The 14,931-nt window shown below is 37.0% G+C and overlaps 1 protein-coding gene across 1 annotated transcript in view; it reads right to left on the bottom strand.

Moving 5' to 3' along the window:
* Positions 1-14,931, bottom strand: part of LOC104271501 (metabotropic glutamate receptor 8) — a gene marked incomplete at its 5' end in the record, with an annotated part of 144,449 nt that overhangs the window by 51,642 nt on the left and 77,876 nt on the right. The window contains one exon of the mRNA XM_009866185.1: positions 221-1,156. Within this exon, the coding sequence (XP_009864487.1) occupies positions 221-1,156 (936 nt within the window). The remainder of the gene's footprint in view (positions 1-220; positions 1,157-14,931) is intronic.

The raw sequence follows: 14,931 nt of genomic DNA, 5'->3' as shown, positions 1-14,931 counted from the left end.
GTCAACATTATTATGCCTGCTACACCGCAATCACATTTAGTTTCTTGTGTTAAAATATACAAAACTTACCTTTTGAATCACTTGTGAATTGTGAGAGTTTGTTTGCAATTATCGTTCAGAATTACTCATTTGTAAGAGTGAAAATATCACAGTGCTGTAAGCATTGTGAGATGAAAATCAGAAAGGATAGCATTTGATTTATAAACTTATAATCACTTACCTTCTCTGCTGATTGGGCCGTGCCAAAAAAGATTGGAATAAAAGCTAACCAAATTATGCAGGTTGTGTACATAGTAAATCCAATGGGTTTTGCTTCGTTGAAGGTCTCTGGAACCCCTCTTGTTTTAATAGCATAAACAGTGCATGTGACCATCAAGAGAATACTGTATCCAAGGGAACAAATGAGAGACAGATCTGAAATGTCACATTTGAGAACTCCCCTGGCATTTTCTGGTTCGAGTGTCCTCTGTTCTCCATAGTCTACAATGGTATGTGGTGGATCAATAGCAAACCAGATGAAGACTCCAATAAGCTGCATGGATATGAGGCTGAAAGTGATCACCAGCTGCGAAGCCGGACTAATGAATTTGGGAGCTGTGACAGATTTTTTACCTTGTTCGAATATTCTGTGAATCCTGTTTGTTTTGGTAAGCAAGGCAGCATAGCTGAAACACATACCAAGTCCTAAAAAGATCCTTCGAAATGAGCAGACTACTGTATCAGGAGTCGCGATCATTAAAAATGTAATGGAGTAACAGAGAAAAATCCCAGTCAAGAGCACATAACTGAGCTCCCGTCCAGAGGCCCTGACGATCGGTGTGTCATTGTACCGGACAAATGTCACAATCACAAAGGTGGTGGCAATTATCCCGAGAATAGCGATGAAGACGGGCACGATGGCCCAAGGAGAATGCCATTCCAGTTTGATGATAGGGATAAGCTGGCAATCCGTGCGGTTGGCATTTGGTCTCTTATTGATGGGGCACAGTTCACAGTTGAATTCATCCACCTGGTAATGGTACCCCTCACAGCGCTCGCAGTGCCAGCAGCAGGGCACTCCCTTCACTGTTTTCTTTCTTTCCCCGGCTTTACAGGGCAGGCTGCACACAGATGCTGGATGAGTGTGCTGTCTGTTAGCCCACTGCATATCTTCTACCTGTGGGTATAAAAAATTAATGAGCCTTCTATTTTCCCCCATTAATAATATCCTAATCCTGGCCACAGGTTTGTCATAAATCACTACATGCTGACAGGACAAATACAGTTTACCGTAATAAGAAACCTGTTTCTTTCCCTTGTATTGACTTTGTAAACGTGTTAAATGATTGTGTCCAATAAATCATTCATGCCACAGGCTTGATGAGTGTCATTAGTTTCTATTTACCACTTTACTGCTGACCAAACTGACGTCTGTAAAAATATTTATTGACTCCAGGCTAGTTTAAAAGCAAAAAGTCCTGTACATAGTGCTTTAAAACTTAATCACATGCAAATATAAATACCAATAGTTCTCAAACATTTAATTACAAACAAAGGCTATGTGAGTTTCAGATAAATTTCTAGTATAGTATAGAAATAGATCAAAATCTCCTTGCATAAGGTCTGGCAGTACAAAGGATATCGCAAAAAATAAAATTCATGATGCCACCTCTTCCATGAATGTGGATATTTTATACTTTTCCACTTTCTAAGTCTTGAAATGCACAAGAGTGTTTTTTCACATTTCTAGAAGATAAAAATGAGTAGATACTGCTTTCTGAATAATGGAAAAAGATGTCACGGCTACCACTTTAGTCCTCGTGGCTTAAAAAGTCCAAGAATATTTTTTGTAGTACAGAACAGATGTACACAACACAATCTTGTTTTGGAAATCCCAGATTTCTCCACAGCAGTGCATTAACAAAATATAATCTTTTTCATCCACTTACCTATTCTTCCTGCATGCCCTCCAGATAAAATTTGAATAGGAAACTCACGAATTTAAAGCATCTCCTACTTAAAATTATCACTCACTTTGGTCCCAGCTCTCTTTAGCCCACCCTTAGTAAACCTATTCTGCCAAGGACACACCAAGTGAACCAGAGCAGGACGCTGAGCAAAGAACTACTTGCAGGCACCAGAATTATGCTGTGTTGCTCCCATGCTGCACCTTTCATTCCTTTGTTGGATGGTAAGCACTTAAGGACAAAGGACTTGCCTTGTTCTTGCCTATTAAGTACGTAGCACTTTTTATTCATTTGGAAGCTTTATTTATAAGTGAAAAAGCGGTAACAAAACCATCCTTCATGAATGCTTTCAGTTCTTCTGGAGGAGGACAGAATGAGGACAGCTTATCAAGAGGGATAATTTTGGCCTGAACAGTTTATTTTTCCTGCAATTTTTCAGCAGAATTGAGAGAAAATCACAATGTAACATTGCCGGCCTCGTTTACCTTCCTCAGAGAGCTGGAGTATCGCTTACAGCACCAAGCAGGGTTAAAAAAAAGTGGTAACAAGCAGCCTGGCTCTTTGTCTCCTCTGTCCACTCTTCTGCAAAATGCAGAACTTCTCTGATATTCACCACTCAAAGGGGCAAACAAGGGACCACACAGTAGCAGAGGCAAGAAACTAACTCATACAATCAGCTCTGCGGACCCCCAGTCACTCAAGGACTACAATGGGATTTGGATCAGTCCTGAAACTACAGAGGTTAACCATATTTTATATAAAGGACCATGAGTTACTCAAAATGCAGCATCTGGTGACTATCTAAAACGAAACAATTTAAGTAATTAGCTCCCTAAAAACCATGAGACTAACCCAGTTGCACAAAACAATAGAGCCCTAGTAGAGCACTTGACACTTAAGAAAATATTCACCTCTGTTACAATTTCCTGGTTTTAATCACTGAAATTCTCAGGGCCTGCATAAACCTCTAGTGTTTCATTTACTAAACAAGAGAGGAAACATGCTATGATGAAACCAGTGTGATAGCAAAGACATATTCTTCTTCACAGTGTTATTGGGAGAATAAATACATCAAAGCCTGTGATTTAGCCAGATACTATGATAATGGGGGTAACAGGAGGCCATGGTCATTAATCCAGATCTATGGACATGTTTGAGATGACTCAAAAAACACAGTACTGCATTTGTCACATTTTGCCAGATTATAACACACAATACAGAATCGCCAGGAGAGTACACAACACCTGACACAGTAAAAAAATTAGAATGCCATGGAGAGGCAGTATCTCATCTGTCAATATAAAGCTAAGGTGTCTAATTTTTTAAACATGTTTGAACTATCAAAGTGAGTTTACACCAGATCAGCATTTAATACCAGAGGGCTACAGTGTTTCTTATCTGGCATTAAGCATCCTAAAGCCATATTTACTATATGGTGAATCCACAGCCTAGATAAGTACACACAATTCCTTTGTATCTTTCAGAGTTTCTACTTAATAAAAGAAAAAAGAAAACAAATCATTTTGTTTTATAGCTACTTATGATTTCACACACTTGAAAGCGCTTTAAATGTCTAAAAACATGCCTAAGAATTTTTCCTGGTTGGCAATACATTAGAGCGCCTCACATTACGCATCCCAGTGGCAACAACTGATAATAAATTCTTACTTCTTAAAGCCATTGGTAAAGATTCATGTTATGTTTTTCATTCTAGAATATTCGGCACATAAGCTGCACAACATTCAATTTCCATGTCAATATAGGTTTACGAATGTTGAGAACCTTGCTAGCTAAACAAACATGACTTTTTTAATTAAAAAAATCAACTGATTATGAATATAAGCTCTATTAGCTGTTGGCTATGGAATGATTCAAACAAGAATGGACTCTGAAAGCATTAAAAAACCCCTAATGTAGCAAATAACCAGAATGAATGGCTGCTGCATTTTACAATGCTGTATTTTACAAGGTATACAAGTTATGTCATGCTGTTTATCTTGTGTGGATTACTTATTTTTACACAAAATACACATTTACATTTAGGTTGACCTAAATTTCGGAAAAAGTTGATAACGAAAATCTTACGAGTTCTTCCTTATGAGGTTTTCATTTCATTTTCCATCTAACAAGAAGTAAGATATATTCCCAAGAAACCTTGGTCAGTGTTTGAAATCAGAGAACCCCTTTAAAACACTTGTAGATCTGAGAAAATTCTGGCACTGTAGGATTTAATCTTGTAAGTGGGTGCAATGATGAGATTCTCTCATGAACCCAACCTTTCTGACAACTCAGTTTACAGCTATATTAACAAACAATGTGGCATAGCAAGATCCTATCCATGGAGCAAAGATGCTGTCTCTGAGGACTTGATGTACTCTGGTCAGTATTTGAAATTAAAGTCTGGGAAAGAAGGCTATATTGAACTAAATTTGATGTAGTTCAGTGGATTGAACACCTGATGATTAAAGAAAATTAGATATCCTTCTGGAATGCACCTTCTGTTTTCATTGCAGCCAAAACCAATCCAGCTGACACAGCCTGAGATTCACTCTGCAATAAGCAAGTGTGCTAAGTGGAAATAATTAACAGATTCATTTCAAAAGCAGACTCTTTACTGAAACCAAAATGCTAATGTGCTTAATATATGCTTATTAATGACTCTACTTAGACACTACTGCAATAAAGGCAGAGTAAAGGACAGGGGGAAACTATATGTCGAAGTGCGCACTACTTACTTTTACTATATCTGAACGGATCTGCAAAGGTTTTTGTATATACAGCAATTAAAGCCTGAAAAGTCTCATGCTCCTTCAGGTCATCTGGTTCATTCTCAGCTACCCATAACCTGCAGCAATCTTTGCCTGTAATGCATTTTTGAGCTATTATTTTGCATAATATAAACACGATAATGAAATCCAGTCCAAGACGTAATAAATATGGTCTTAAAACTCTATGAGTATTTTCAGTCGCTGAATGTGTATACCAAAGAATCCAGCTTCGCAAACCTGTGCAGACGATTCACCTGTGTCATTATTTTTATATCCTTAGGTTATAGTACTATTGATCCCACTTCTCTGGCATTAACTTTAGACAATAAATGATTGTAGAAACTGTTAAGAAGAAAGAAAGGAGAATCACTTGGGAACATAGGCTTAGGGACACTGTATAATTTTCAGAACTGCTGAAAATCTGTGATGGTCATGAGCTTTAACGGGAGTTCCTGGGCTCTTAATCTCTTTTGAAAATCATATTTTTATGTATACATAAACACATAGTAGTGGAATTTTTTAATTTAATGATTAATTTAAATAGGAACTAAGTGCCTTATCTGTTTAAGCACTTTTGAAAATCCCACTGTACTTCCATCTGCAGTTTTCACAGCATAAATACTTTGGAAAACCTGCTCCAAAAGTAATCTAGAAGTTCAAATGTTACAAAACCCACTTCAGAGGACCTTAACTTTTACCACACAATTTTAAACAAAAGCCTCATGGGGGAAAGAAACTCACAAAGACAAAGCTAGATAAAAGAAAGACAGAAGAAAAGGGGGTTTTTTTGACACTGCAAAAGAATGAAAAAGTCCTGCCTCTCTTCAATTGTTACTGATCAGAATATCTGGGTCTGCAGCCCTCTTTATACTTCTCATATCCTGCTGAGGCTAAGGTCATTTCAGATCATTGAATAGCCTTAAGTAAACATAGTTTCTAGACTTATCTTGACACCTTCATTTTCATGTTCACTACAATATGATCCACGACAAGGCAAAGTTCATTGTTAAATGTATCTGAATTCACTGTCTAGGTCAGATGGACTGGAATATCCTAGCTCTGTATCTATTATTAATAATCGTTTAAATTTTATTATTAACTTTATTTGAGCAGCTTCTATGAATTTGGAAAACGACTGATGGATTGATGTGCTGTCATAAAGTACCTCACATTCCCTGAAGATGAGGTTCCATTTTCAACTATTCCAATACTTACTGGAGGGAAAACATCAGAAAATGTATGACAGCATGTCTGTAAGACACACACTCATTTTCTGTGAAATGTATCATGATACAAAACCAGAATGGATTCATTGATATTTAAATAGACATAAAAATCATCTTCATATGAGATGTCTGCCTGATGGAGCAGCAATTTGCTTTAATTTGCAGCACTAAGATTCACAGTTCACTAAACCATTAAAATACAGACAAAATGCCATGTTATACCAAAACCAAGTAAACACTTCTATCCTTCATGAACATTATAAATATAATTTCCTCTAATATCTAACAATAAAGTTAAAAATTCTAAAAATTAATGATGTGAGAACTGGGCTAAAACAACATAAGATTTACATGACACAGTACAAGCAGCACAGTCACATGTCTGGCACCTATGTTCTTTCAATAATCAAGCAACTCATTCATTTAGCAATGCCCCCACCAACCAGAGGACATGGATCAAAAACGCTGGTATCATTTCTGAACCATTTATGTGTACAAATCCACTCTGTTTTCCATTCTTAATGATCATGGAAGAAAATTATCACTTACTTGTATGATTCAGCAACCAGTGATGATATAAAGGCACTTGGACACCCTTCAGAGAGTTTATATCAAGGAGATTGGTGGATAATATTTCATTGTTTCCAATTATGTTTTATCATCATTTGCAGGAGTTTTCTTTTCTGAAATGTTCTCTCAGAGCTAGACATTTATTTAAAATAATGTTTAAGAATATTATTATAATGAATGGAATTATATAAGATCAGGGCAGAGGAATAGAAGTAGTGCACGCTATCAGAGTGATGGGAGCAAGCAAACATTTATTCTGTAGCCAGTTAGCCAAGGCTTTCAGAAACATCAAGGCGCTCACATATAAGTTCATAGGGCTTTTAGTAGATATTCAGATTTTTAGTTAAAAAGTGGCAAAGAACTGAAATATCACCTCCAGCTGTGACTAAGAGTTATTCTTGTTTTTGTCTCAAGTTCCTGGAAGTTTTTTTTTCTTCTGAAAAGAAGATTCATGAGAGGAGTGTAACAAGTGAGTGAATTAAGGCAATTTAGTCTAATATTTAGCTTTTTAAATTGTCTAATGTGTCTATTATTACAGTGAAAGTTCAAGTCTCTAATGTACCTTGTCCAATCAAGTCATCTGAACCATCAAAACCCCAAATTAAACTGGTTCAAGTGAAGTGAATTCATTATGAGCCTAAATATAATGACTATTGCATTCAGTTTGCCAGACAGATTTTATCCCTCTAGACAAAAGCTGATTATACTTACAGAGTGAACTTACAAATATTTAAGTAGGCATGTGCAGAAGAGAAATAAATCAAGGACAAAACCCACAGTTTTAATTTTTTTAAAAAAGAACACAACAAAACAAACCCCAGAATTAATTCAGATTGTCAGTGGCAGTATAAAATCACTATCATTACCAAATTTACCACAATTGCTGTAAATTTTTACCTCATTCACCCCATACAAATGTTTTCCTAACAATTGAGATGTTATTTTCTGGAATTTCAGACACAGACATTCCTAGAGGTTTGCAAAGAACATGGGATCATATTTTTGGTTTTACTGCATACTGGTTGAAAATTAATACAGTATATATCATTTTGAACAGGAGTGTGAGAAGTTTGATCATTTGCAATGACTGTTAAAGGCCCAATCTGAAATACTACAAGGAAAATAATTTTTTCTCTCTTCTTTTTAGGAGCAGAAACACAGGTTGTTGTTACAACCCAGATGGAAACTGATTTCTCCTAGTTGTGCATCCACCTGCCAAAAGTTTCTCCTTTTCCTATCTCACAGCTTCCCCAAAGAGAAAACAAAGTCAAATTGACTGTCAGTAAAATTTGAATACCTATTTACATGCACATATGTATAATTATTTATATGCACGTATGATTTAAAAAGTCCTGCAGAATGGTTAAAAAGCTTTGGTCTTCAAGATTTAAGTTGGCCTATACAGCTCTGAGACAATCTGAGTGTCCTGGGAAAATTATTTAACGTTCTTGAATCTCAGCTTTGCAATTGTTGTCATGCAGATACGAGCAATGCTAAGTTTAAAATGTGGGTAATAAGTAGGGATAGTAGGGACATAACTGATCTCCACCTCTCAGATCAGGAAGGGTTTTTGCTCAGCACGTACTTATATATTAGAAAGCTTGATTGGGACAATTTTTAGCTTTAAAAACAAGCAATATTTTTTCAAAGAATTAATACCAGAAATATATAATTCTGTGCTTCCTCAGCATGTCAAAATCTTTCCTACCATCTCCAGTTTCCCAGAACTACAATATTGCAAATCTCTGGAATTACTGAAGAGAATGTATTTTTAATGTCCTGGTCATATTAACAAGTCATTCACAGCTAGGGTGAAGTAATAAAGGGAAAGCTGCTCTGAGGTAATACATATAAAAAGAAAAGAATGGTTCAACCAAATATAAATATCATTATGCTCAGAAACAGAAGAGGTTAAATACTATCCTTGCTTTACCAATTAAATTATGTTATCTAGTGAGCTGAGATTGTAATTTTCCCTCAAAAAAACAACCTCACTAGTTAAGTCATAAATTCATAACTACACAATACTTACATAGTGAAGTGTGGAAATCTAAAACAGGGAATAATCATGCCATTGTATCATAACATACAGACTGTTTATTAGTGCTATTCAGAGTTTAAACTGCAGTCTAAAATGCTAGCCTTTGAATGGTTTAGGATCTCTTTATTTTACTTTTTTTTTTACTTTTTCTTTTCTCTGCTTGTGGTTTGTTTGGTATTAATAGACTACAAAAGTGTTGACCTTAACAGACTTGGCAGAAGGAGCTCAAATATATTCCTCTCTTCAATTTGCTAAGCAACAAATTTGTTAACCTATGCAGGGAACAACTAGAAAGCAACATTTTCTTCTCAGATGCTTTAGGGGATAGACTAGCAAGAAGTGCAGCGATTAGCAGGTCACCACGTAAACAGCTACTGTTAATGAATTGTGTAACTATCAGATGGAATTTTACAGCAATCTAGTACAAACTTCTATTGGACATAAGCAAGATTATTATTTTTTTCTTTCCTGGAAGTATGAAGCACAATTCAGTTTTTAAAATCTGCTTCTGGAGATAGTATCTTTATTTACAAATGAGACAAAAAGACACACAAAAAAAAACAAACAGAAGTCCAAACAAACAAACAAATACCACCACAATTATTTCCTTAATAATTTTATGATGTAGAAATATCCTACTAAAGATGATATCAGCAGACTTCAGATTTTTTTGGAAGTGCTTCGTATAGTATTGCCTATACTTTGAAAATATACAATTACTATGAATGGATCAAACTGTAAATCAGGTTTCCAAAGTTATTTCACATATCCTTACCTAAAGGTCATCACTGCCTTTATATATACCTGACATGCACTTGGAGAGATTTCAATGAGCATTATATACGTAATGTACAATGTACACATAGATATTGAAGTTGTTATATGCTACCAAAAGCGAATAGTGCTGTAATTTGACTTATAATTAAGCATGTTCACAAAAAAAAAAAAATAGAACCTACAACTTGTCACATTTATATAGTTCTTCAAGAAACCCTTTTTTGTCAAGTGATAAGTTTTAACCAGTTCTACTACTAAGGTCGTTTGAACTATAAAGCTTGGAAGTACATTTTTTCTTCCCACTACTGATACTACAGAAATAGCCTGCAAGCATACTTCAAAAAAAATTAATAATTTGAACAGAGTACCCTAGTTATGGCAAATAACTTTTTTTACATTACTTTCCTTGTGTCTGGACAATCTTCTCAGCTCTGCCCAAGGTCCATGTGACCAGTAGTTTAATGGATTAGTTCACAGAATCACAGAATCATGGAATTTTAGGGGTTGGAAGGAAGGGACCTTGAAAGCTTATCTAGTCCAACTCCCCTGCCAGAGCAGGATCACCTACAGTAGGTCACACAGGAACGCATCCAGGCAGGTTTTGAATGTCTCCAGAGAAGGAGACTCCACAACCTCCCTGGGCAGCCTGTGCCAGTGCTCTGTCACCCTCACAGTGAAAAAGTTTTTCCTAATGTTTATGTGGAACCTCCTATGTTCCAGCTTGCATCCGTTGCCCCTTGTCCTGTCATTGCACATCACTGAGAAGAGATTGACTTTGCCCTGACACTTCCCCTTGACATATTTATAAACATTTATGAGGTCACCCCTCAGCCTCCTCCAAGCTGAAGAGACCCAGCTCCTTCAGCCTTTCCTCGTAAGGGAGATGTTCCACTCCCTTCATCATCTCTGTGGCTCTGCGCTGGACTCTCTCAAGCAGTTCTCTTTCTCTCTCGAGCTGAGGGGCCCAGAACTGGACACAATATTCCAGATGTGGCCTCACCAGGGCAGAGCAGAGGGGCAGGAGGACCTCCCTCGACCTACTAGCTACTCCCCTTCTAATACACCCCAGGATGTCATTGGCCTTCTGGCCACGAGAGCACATCACTGTTTTTTTAATCTTGCCCCATTGTTTTTAAATGGTTTAATCACTTTCCTATTTCTTGATTATTGCAAAAGATGCTGTGCATATGAAACTGAGGAATGAATGCCTTGAAATTTCAACACGCACAATCTTTCCTACAAAATAACACCAACAGACAAATAATATATTCTTTTTATGTCCACACTGCTCAGAGATCAAAGCCTCAATTGCACTAAAGGTTATACAAATCCACAAGAGAAAATAGTGGTCTCAATCCAGAAGAATTCACTGTCAAACCATAAGATAATGGAGAGTAGCCTATCAACAGAACATGGAAAAGGACATCTTAAAATCAATAAGACAATACTGATCAGCATGATAGTCAGCAGCCACTGCATATGTCCAAACTGATGCTTTCTTAGGAAATTGTAGCAAAAAGATTTTTAATGAGGGAACAAAAAGAGAGCGGGGCAATTTTGCATCTGTTTACTGAGCTTTCCATTCGAACATAAGAGGCAGCAAGACAGAAAGCACAAAGGCTTTCTGGAATATCCTGTGATTCTGTGCTTCTTGATTTCTAAACTGTGCAAAGTGAAGCACTTGGAATTTGAGCAAACTTGCTCTCACCTCAGCAACTTTGTCCTCTATTAGACTGTGACAGAGGAACAGACAAGCTTGGTTGAAATGTAACGATGAAATTTATTTCCTTGTCTCAAAAAAAAAGAGGCACTACACATAAACCATTCCTGATGTATTTGTCCAACCTGTTTTGGAGGAAAAAGAACTGCTAATATGTGTAGAACATTTTACCCTGGAACACTGAAAAATCCTAAACGCTGACACATATGCTTTGACATTACTTATGCTTTGATGTTACTTTTTTCCTCTATAATAGCTCATATCTTCCTTGCAAGCTCCCTTTAGTGAACAGCCAGATCTTTGCAAATAATAATAATAATAATTAATTTTCAGCACTATATAACCAAAAGAAAATTATACTGCCCCTTTAGACACAGTTCTAGCCAGGTAACACATATAAAAAGTCTAAAAGCCTGAACTAGTTCAGATCTGGCAGAAAACAAACTGTGGTTTTACATGGAGATTTTCAGCAGCAGGGGAAGAGCTCTGTCTGCCAAGTCAAAGCTGCTGCTTAGAATGAAGAGTCAATAATTAAATTGAAAATTCTATGGAGAGACTTAGTGATCTGGCAGGCACAAAACAAGCATGTGGAAGAAGTTTAAGCTAGAGAAAATACCACACAGCACATTAGTCAGGAAGAAAAAAAAGGAAAAAAATTATCCTTATTACTAAGGAAAGCAAGATGAACATGTTAAAAATGAGAGTACTTCAGGAAGTCAGGGGTTTTCATATGGATGGAACATATTGAGATTTATTCTACAATACTTAAAGAACTGACTGAGGAGATAGAAAGCTCTTGAGACTTTATGGAGAATTTTGGAGAACTTGCAAATGGAAAACCTAGTGCTTATGCTCAGAAAAGGCAGGGAAAGAAGCATCCAGGGAATTATAAATCATCTAGTTTAACTTGAATTCCTGGAAAAATCCTGAAAGGAATAAACAGAAGCATTTCAAAAACACAGAGAAAACAAGACAAATAACAGCCAAAAGGGAACTGTCAACAGTGAGCTGTCACATTTCTTTCAGTGAGAGGGTAACAGGCATCGTGGATGAGAGACAAGCAGCTAGGTGTCATTTATCTTAGCATTAGAAAGATTTTTGACACCATCTCAAATTACACTCTCAGTCATAACCAACCCATTGAAACAGATCTAGCCCCTAAGGGCTAGGTGCAAATCGTGTCAGAAAGCTGTGGGAAGATAAAATTTGTCATTGATTCACTGTCAGAATGGAAGGGATGGTGCAGGGTGGGGCCTGGAAAGGTCTATTCTTAGTCTGCTATTATTCAGTGCTTGTAATAACCTCTCAATGCAATTTGGATGATAAAATAGATTATATGGTGATCAAATTTGGGCAATAACACTAGAAAAGGTTGAAGCTTTGCTGAAGGTCAGGCCACTTACTCCAAATGATACTGTAGAGAGTTTGAGAAAAAAGGAGTCGCAGTTTAACAGAGACAACTAACAGAGAACTAACATTATGGGTCAGGAAGGACAGAGAGATAGCAGCTCTTCAGGAAAAAAAAAAAAGATATCTCAGGGCTCTTGTGGATTATAATATCATGAACCAATGTCATGCTATTTCAAAAGGGACAAATGCCATCCCGAGGAACGCAGGTAGATAAAGTAAACTTTCCCCTCTAGTCTGCACTCATGAACACATGTAATAATGCTTCTTCTGTACTCTGCACTAGTGAGACTTCATCCAGAGCGTTTTGCAAAAAGCTGGATCATTGCATTCCAGCTTGAAGGAGAATCAAATGGAGAGTCCAGAGGAAATCAGCAAAGATCAGAGTGTGTTTAGAAAAAATGTTTTCTGTGACCAAATTCAGGTTATATAGCCTGAAGAAACAAGACAGCTAAGAGATTAAAGCAACAGCCTTCAAATACATGAAAAGGTTGACGATGTACTCAATGCATACTTGTGGCATGTGTTTCCTCCCCTCAGCTGAGCTGTTGCTAGGCAGATTTCAGGAAATCTGTGACCTGGGCTAGTCTGGACTTGTTACCAGCCTGGGAATGGGACTTGGGCTGATCAGGACTCGGTTACACCCAGGAAGTTGCCCAGCAGCCAACGAGAAGCTGAGATGGCTATGACTGACCACAGTCATCATTGACTAATCTTTAAAATGGGGTTCTTGCCGTGGCCATTTTGGAGTTACCTCATGGCAGTTGGCCTGCTGAGGTTGTAAAGCCTCCCCCTTGGGCTAGGGACCCCTAGCAAGGTCGATAAAGCGAGAATGGGAATCCCCGCCTGATTAAGGTACCCCTAGCAAGGTCGATCAGGCTAGAATGGGACTCCCCGTCTGATTAAGATGAGGGTATGATAATCCGGATTATCATTCTTTTTTCAAGGGCTAGTGCTTGAGCTTGATCTTTTCCTCAACCGATACCAAACCTTTAATTTGGAGGAGCTTATATTCCATAAATAAATTTAATTTAACTACACGTGTGAATTTATTTTTCGGATATGGGCGTGCTACTCACCTCCTTCTTTACAATACTGAATAAAATAATTAATAGGCTTAAATTATGGCTATAAGGAGTGAAATCAGGTATTTGTAAGACACCTCAGAGTAATAAGGATAGTTGAAAAATAAAAGAGATGGCCTTCAGAGGCTGTAAAGTCTTCAACCTTCAAGTAATATAAGGATAGAAGATGTTAATTTTATGCAGGGGCTAAATAGTTTTTTGAGATACCTTTAGCTGTCTTCTATAGTGCTAGAGCAGATTTTGGGTACTAATTATTTTACAGAAAAATAAAAAACTAAGATCACAACAAGGGTAGGTAAATAGGAAAAAATCAATGTATTCCCATGACAGGTAAATTCTTTAGCTTGTCTTTTGCAGTTTTACAAAATATCTATTTAAGAAAGTATTTTTTAAAGTTTTTAAGAATGAAGTAGGTAAGGAATGCTGATGGTCATACTTTTCCTACTTCTTGGCTAATTAGTGATGCATTTTATATACTGTTATGGGTAAAGCTACTGCATTGTATTTGGCTACAAAGAAAATGCTTCTCTGACAAATAATAAGGAAAGAAAGTGGAAGTAAAAGAAATCACCATAACCACAATATTAAACTGTTTTCCACATAAACATAAAGGAACATAAGTCAGTTTGGGAGCTATTAAGCAGATCTTATTTTTAAATGTCCAATCTAGAGTCCTACATGTGAATGGAAATCTCTCCAAGAATTCTTAGAAAAGCTGTCCTTACCTACTAATGTATTGCACAACCTGAAGCAAAATAAGATCCTAAATAAGTAACCAAGTTTATAAACTAATAAATCTGTCATGTCATTCTTCTAGAGTTTTTGCTAGAGGCAAACACAGTCTTGTGTTCATTCAGGAAACTTAAGAGTGTTGCAGTACCGTTGCTTGTATCCCTCCTAGTGTTTGCTCAAGACATACAGGGAACGTACCTCCCTACCTCTGAGGACACTAGTAGCAAAAGCAAAACAAACAAATAAACAAAAAAAAACCCAACGAAAAAACCCCAAACCTAACAAAACCCAGAAAACTTAAGAAAACTTAAGAAATGATGGCTGAAACAGATGTCAAGAGTACTCCTCTGGCCCCATCACTAAACCAACTATACAAAATCAGTCTGTACAGCTCACCTGCTCCAACCAGCCCATAGCACTGGAGATTGCCCAGCTTCCCAGGCAATACAGCCCTGTGCTTAATTATCCTCATCCTTAGAATCTTCCATCATGGCTGCATTAAATCTCTCTTACTGTAATTTAAATCCACTACTTCTCCCAATAGCCAAATTAACTGTGACTAACAGTTTGTTCTTTTCCTGAATAATCTTTTCTGCATTGAAGTAAATTAACATAACTCCCCTCAGTTCAGTCTTCTCCAGACTAAACAATCCTAGTTT

The sequence above is a fragment of the Apaloderma vittatum genome, unplaced genomic scaffold (assembly GCF_000703405.1).
Source record: "Apaloderma vittatum isolate BGI_N311 unplaced genomic scaffold, ASM70340v1 scaffold3573, whole genome shotgun sequence".
Classification (NCBI taxonomy): Eukaryota; Metazoa; Chordata; class Aves; order Trogoniformes; family Trogonidae; genus Apaloderma; species Apaloderma vittatum.
This window is presented reverse-complemented; position numbering and strand designations above follow the sequence as displayed.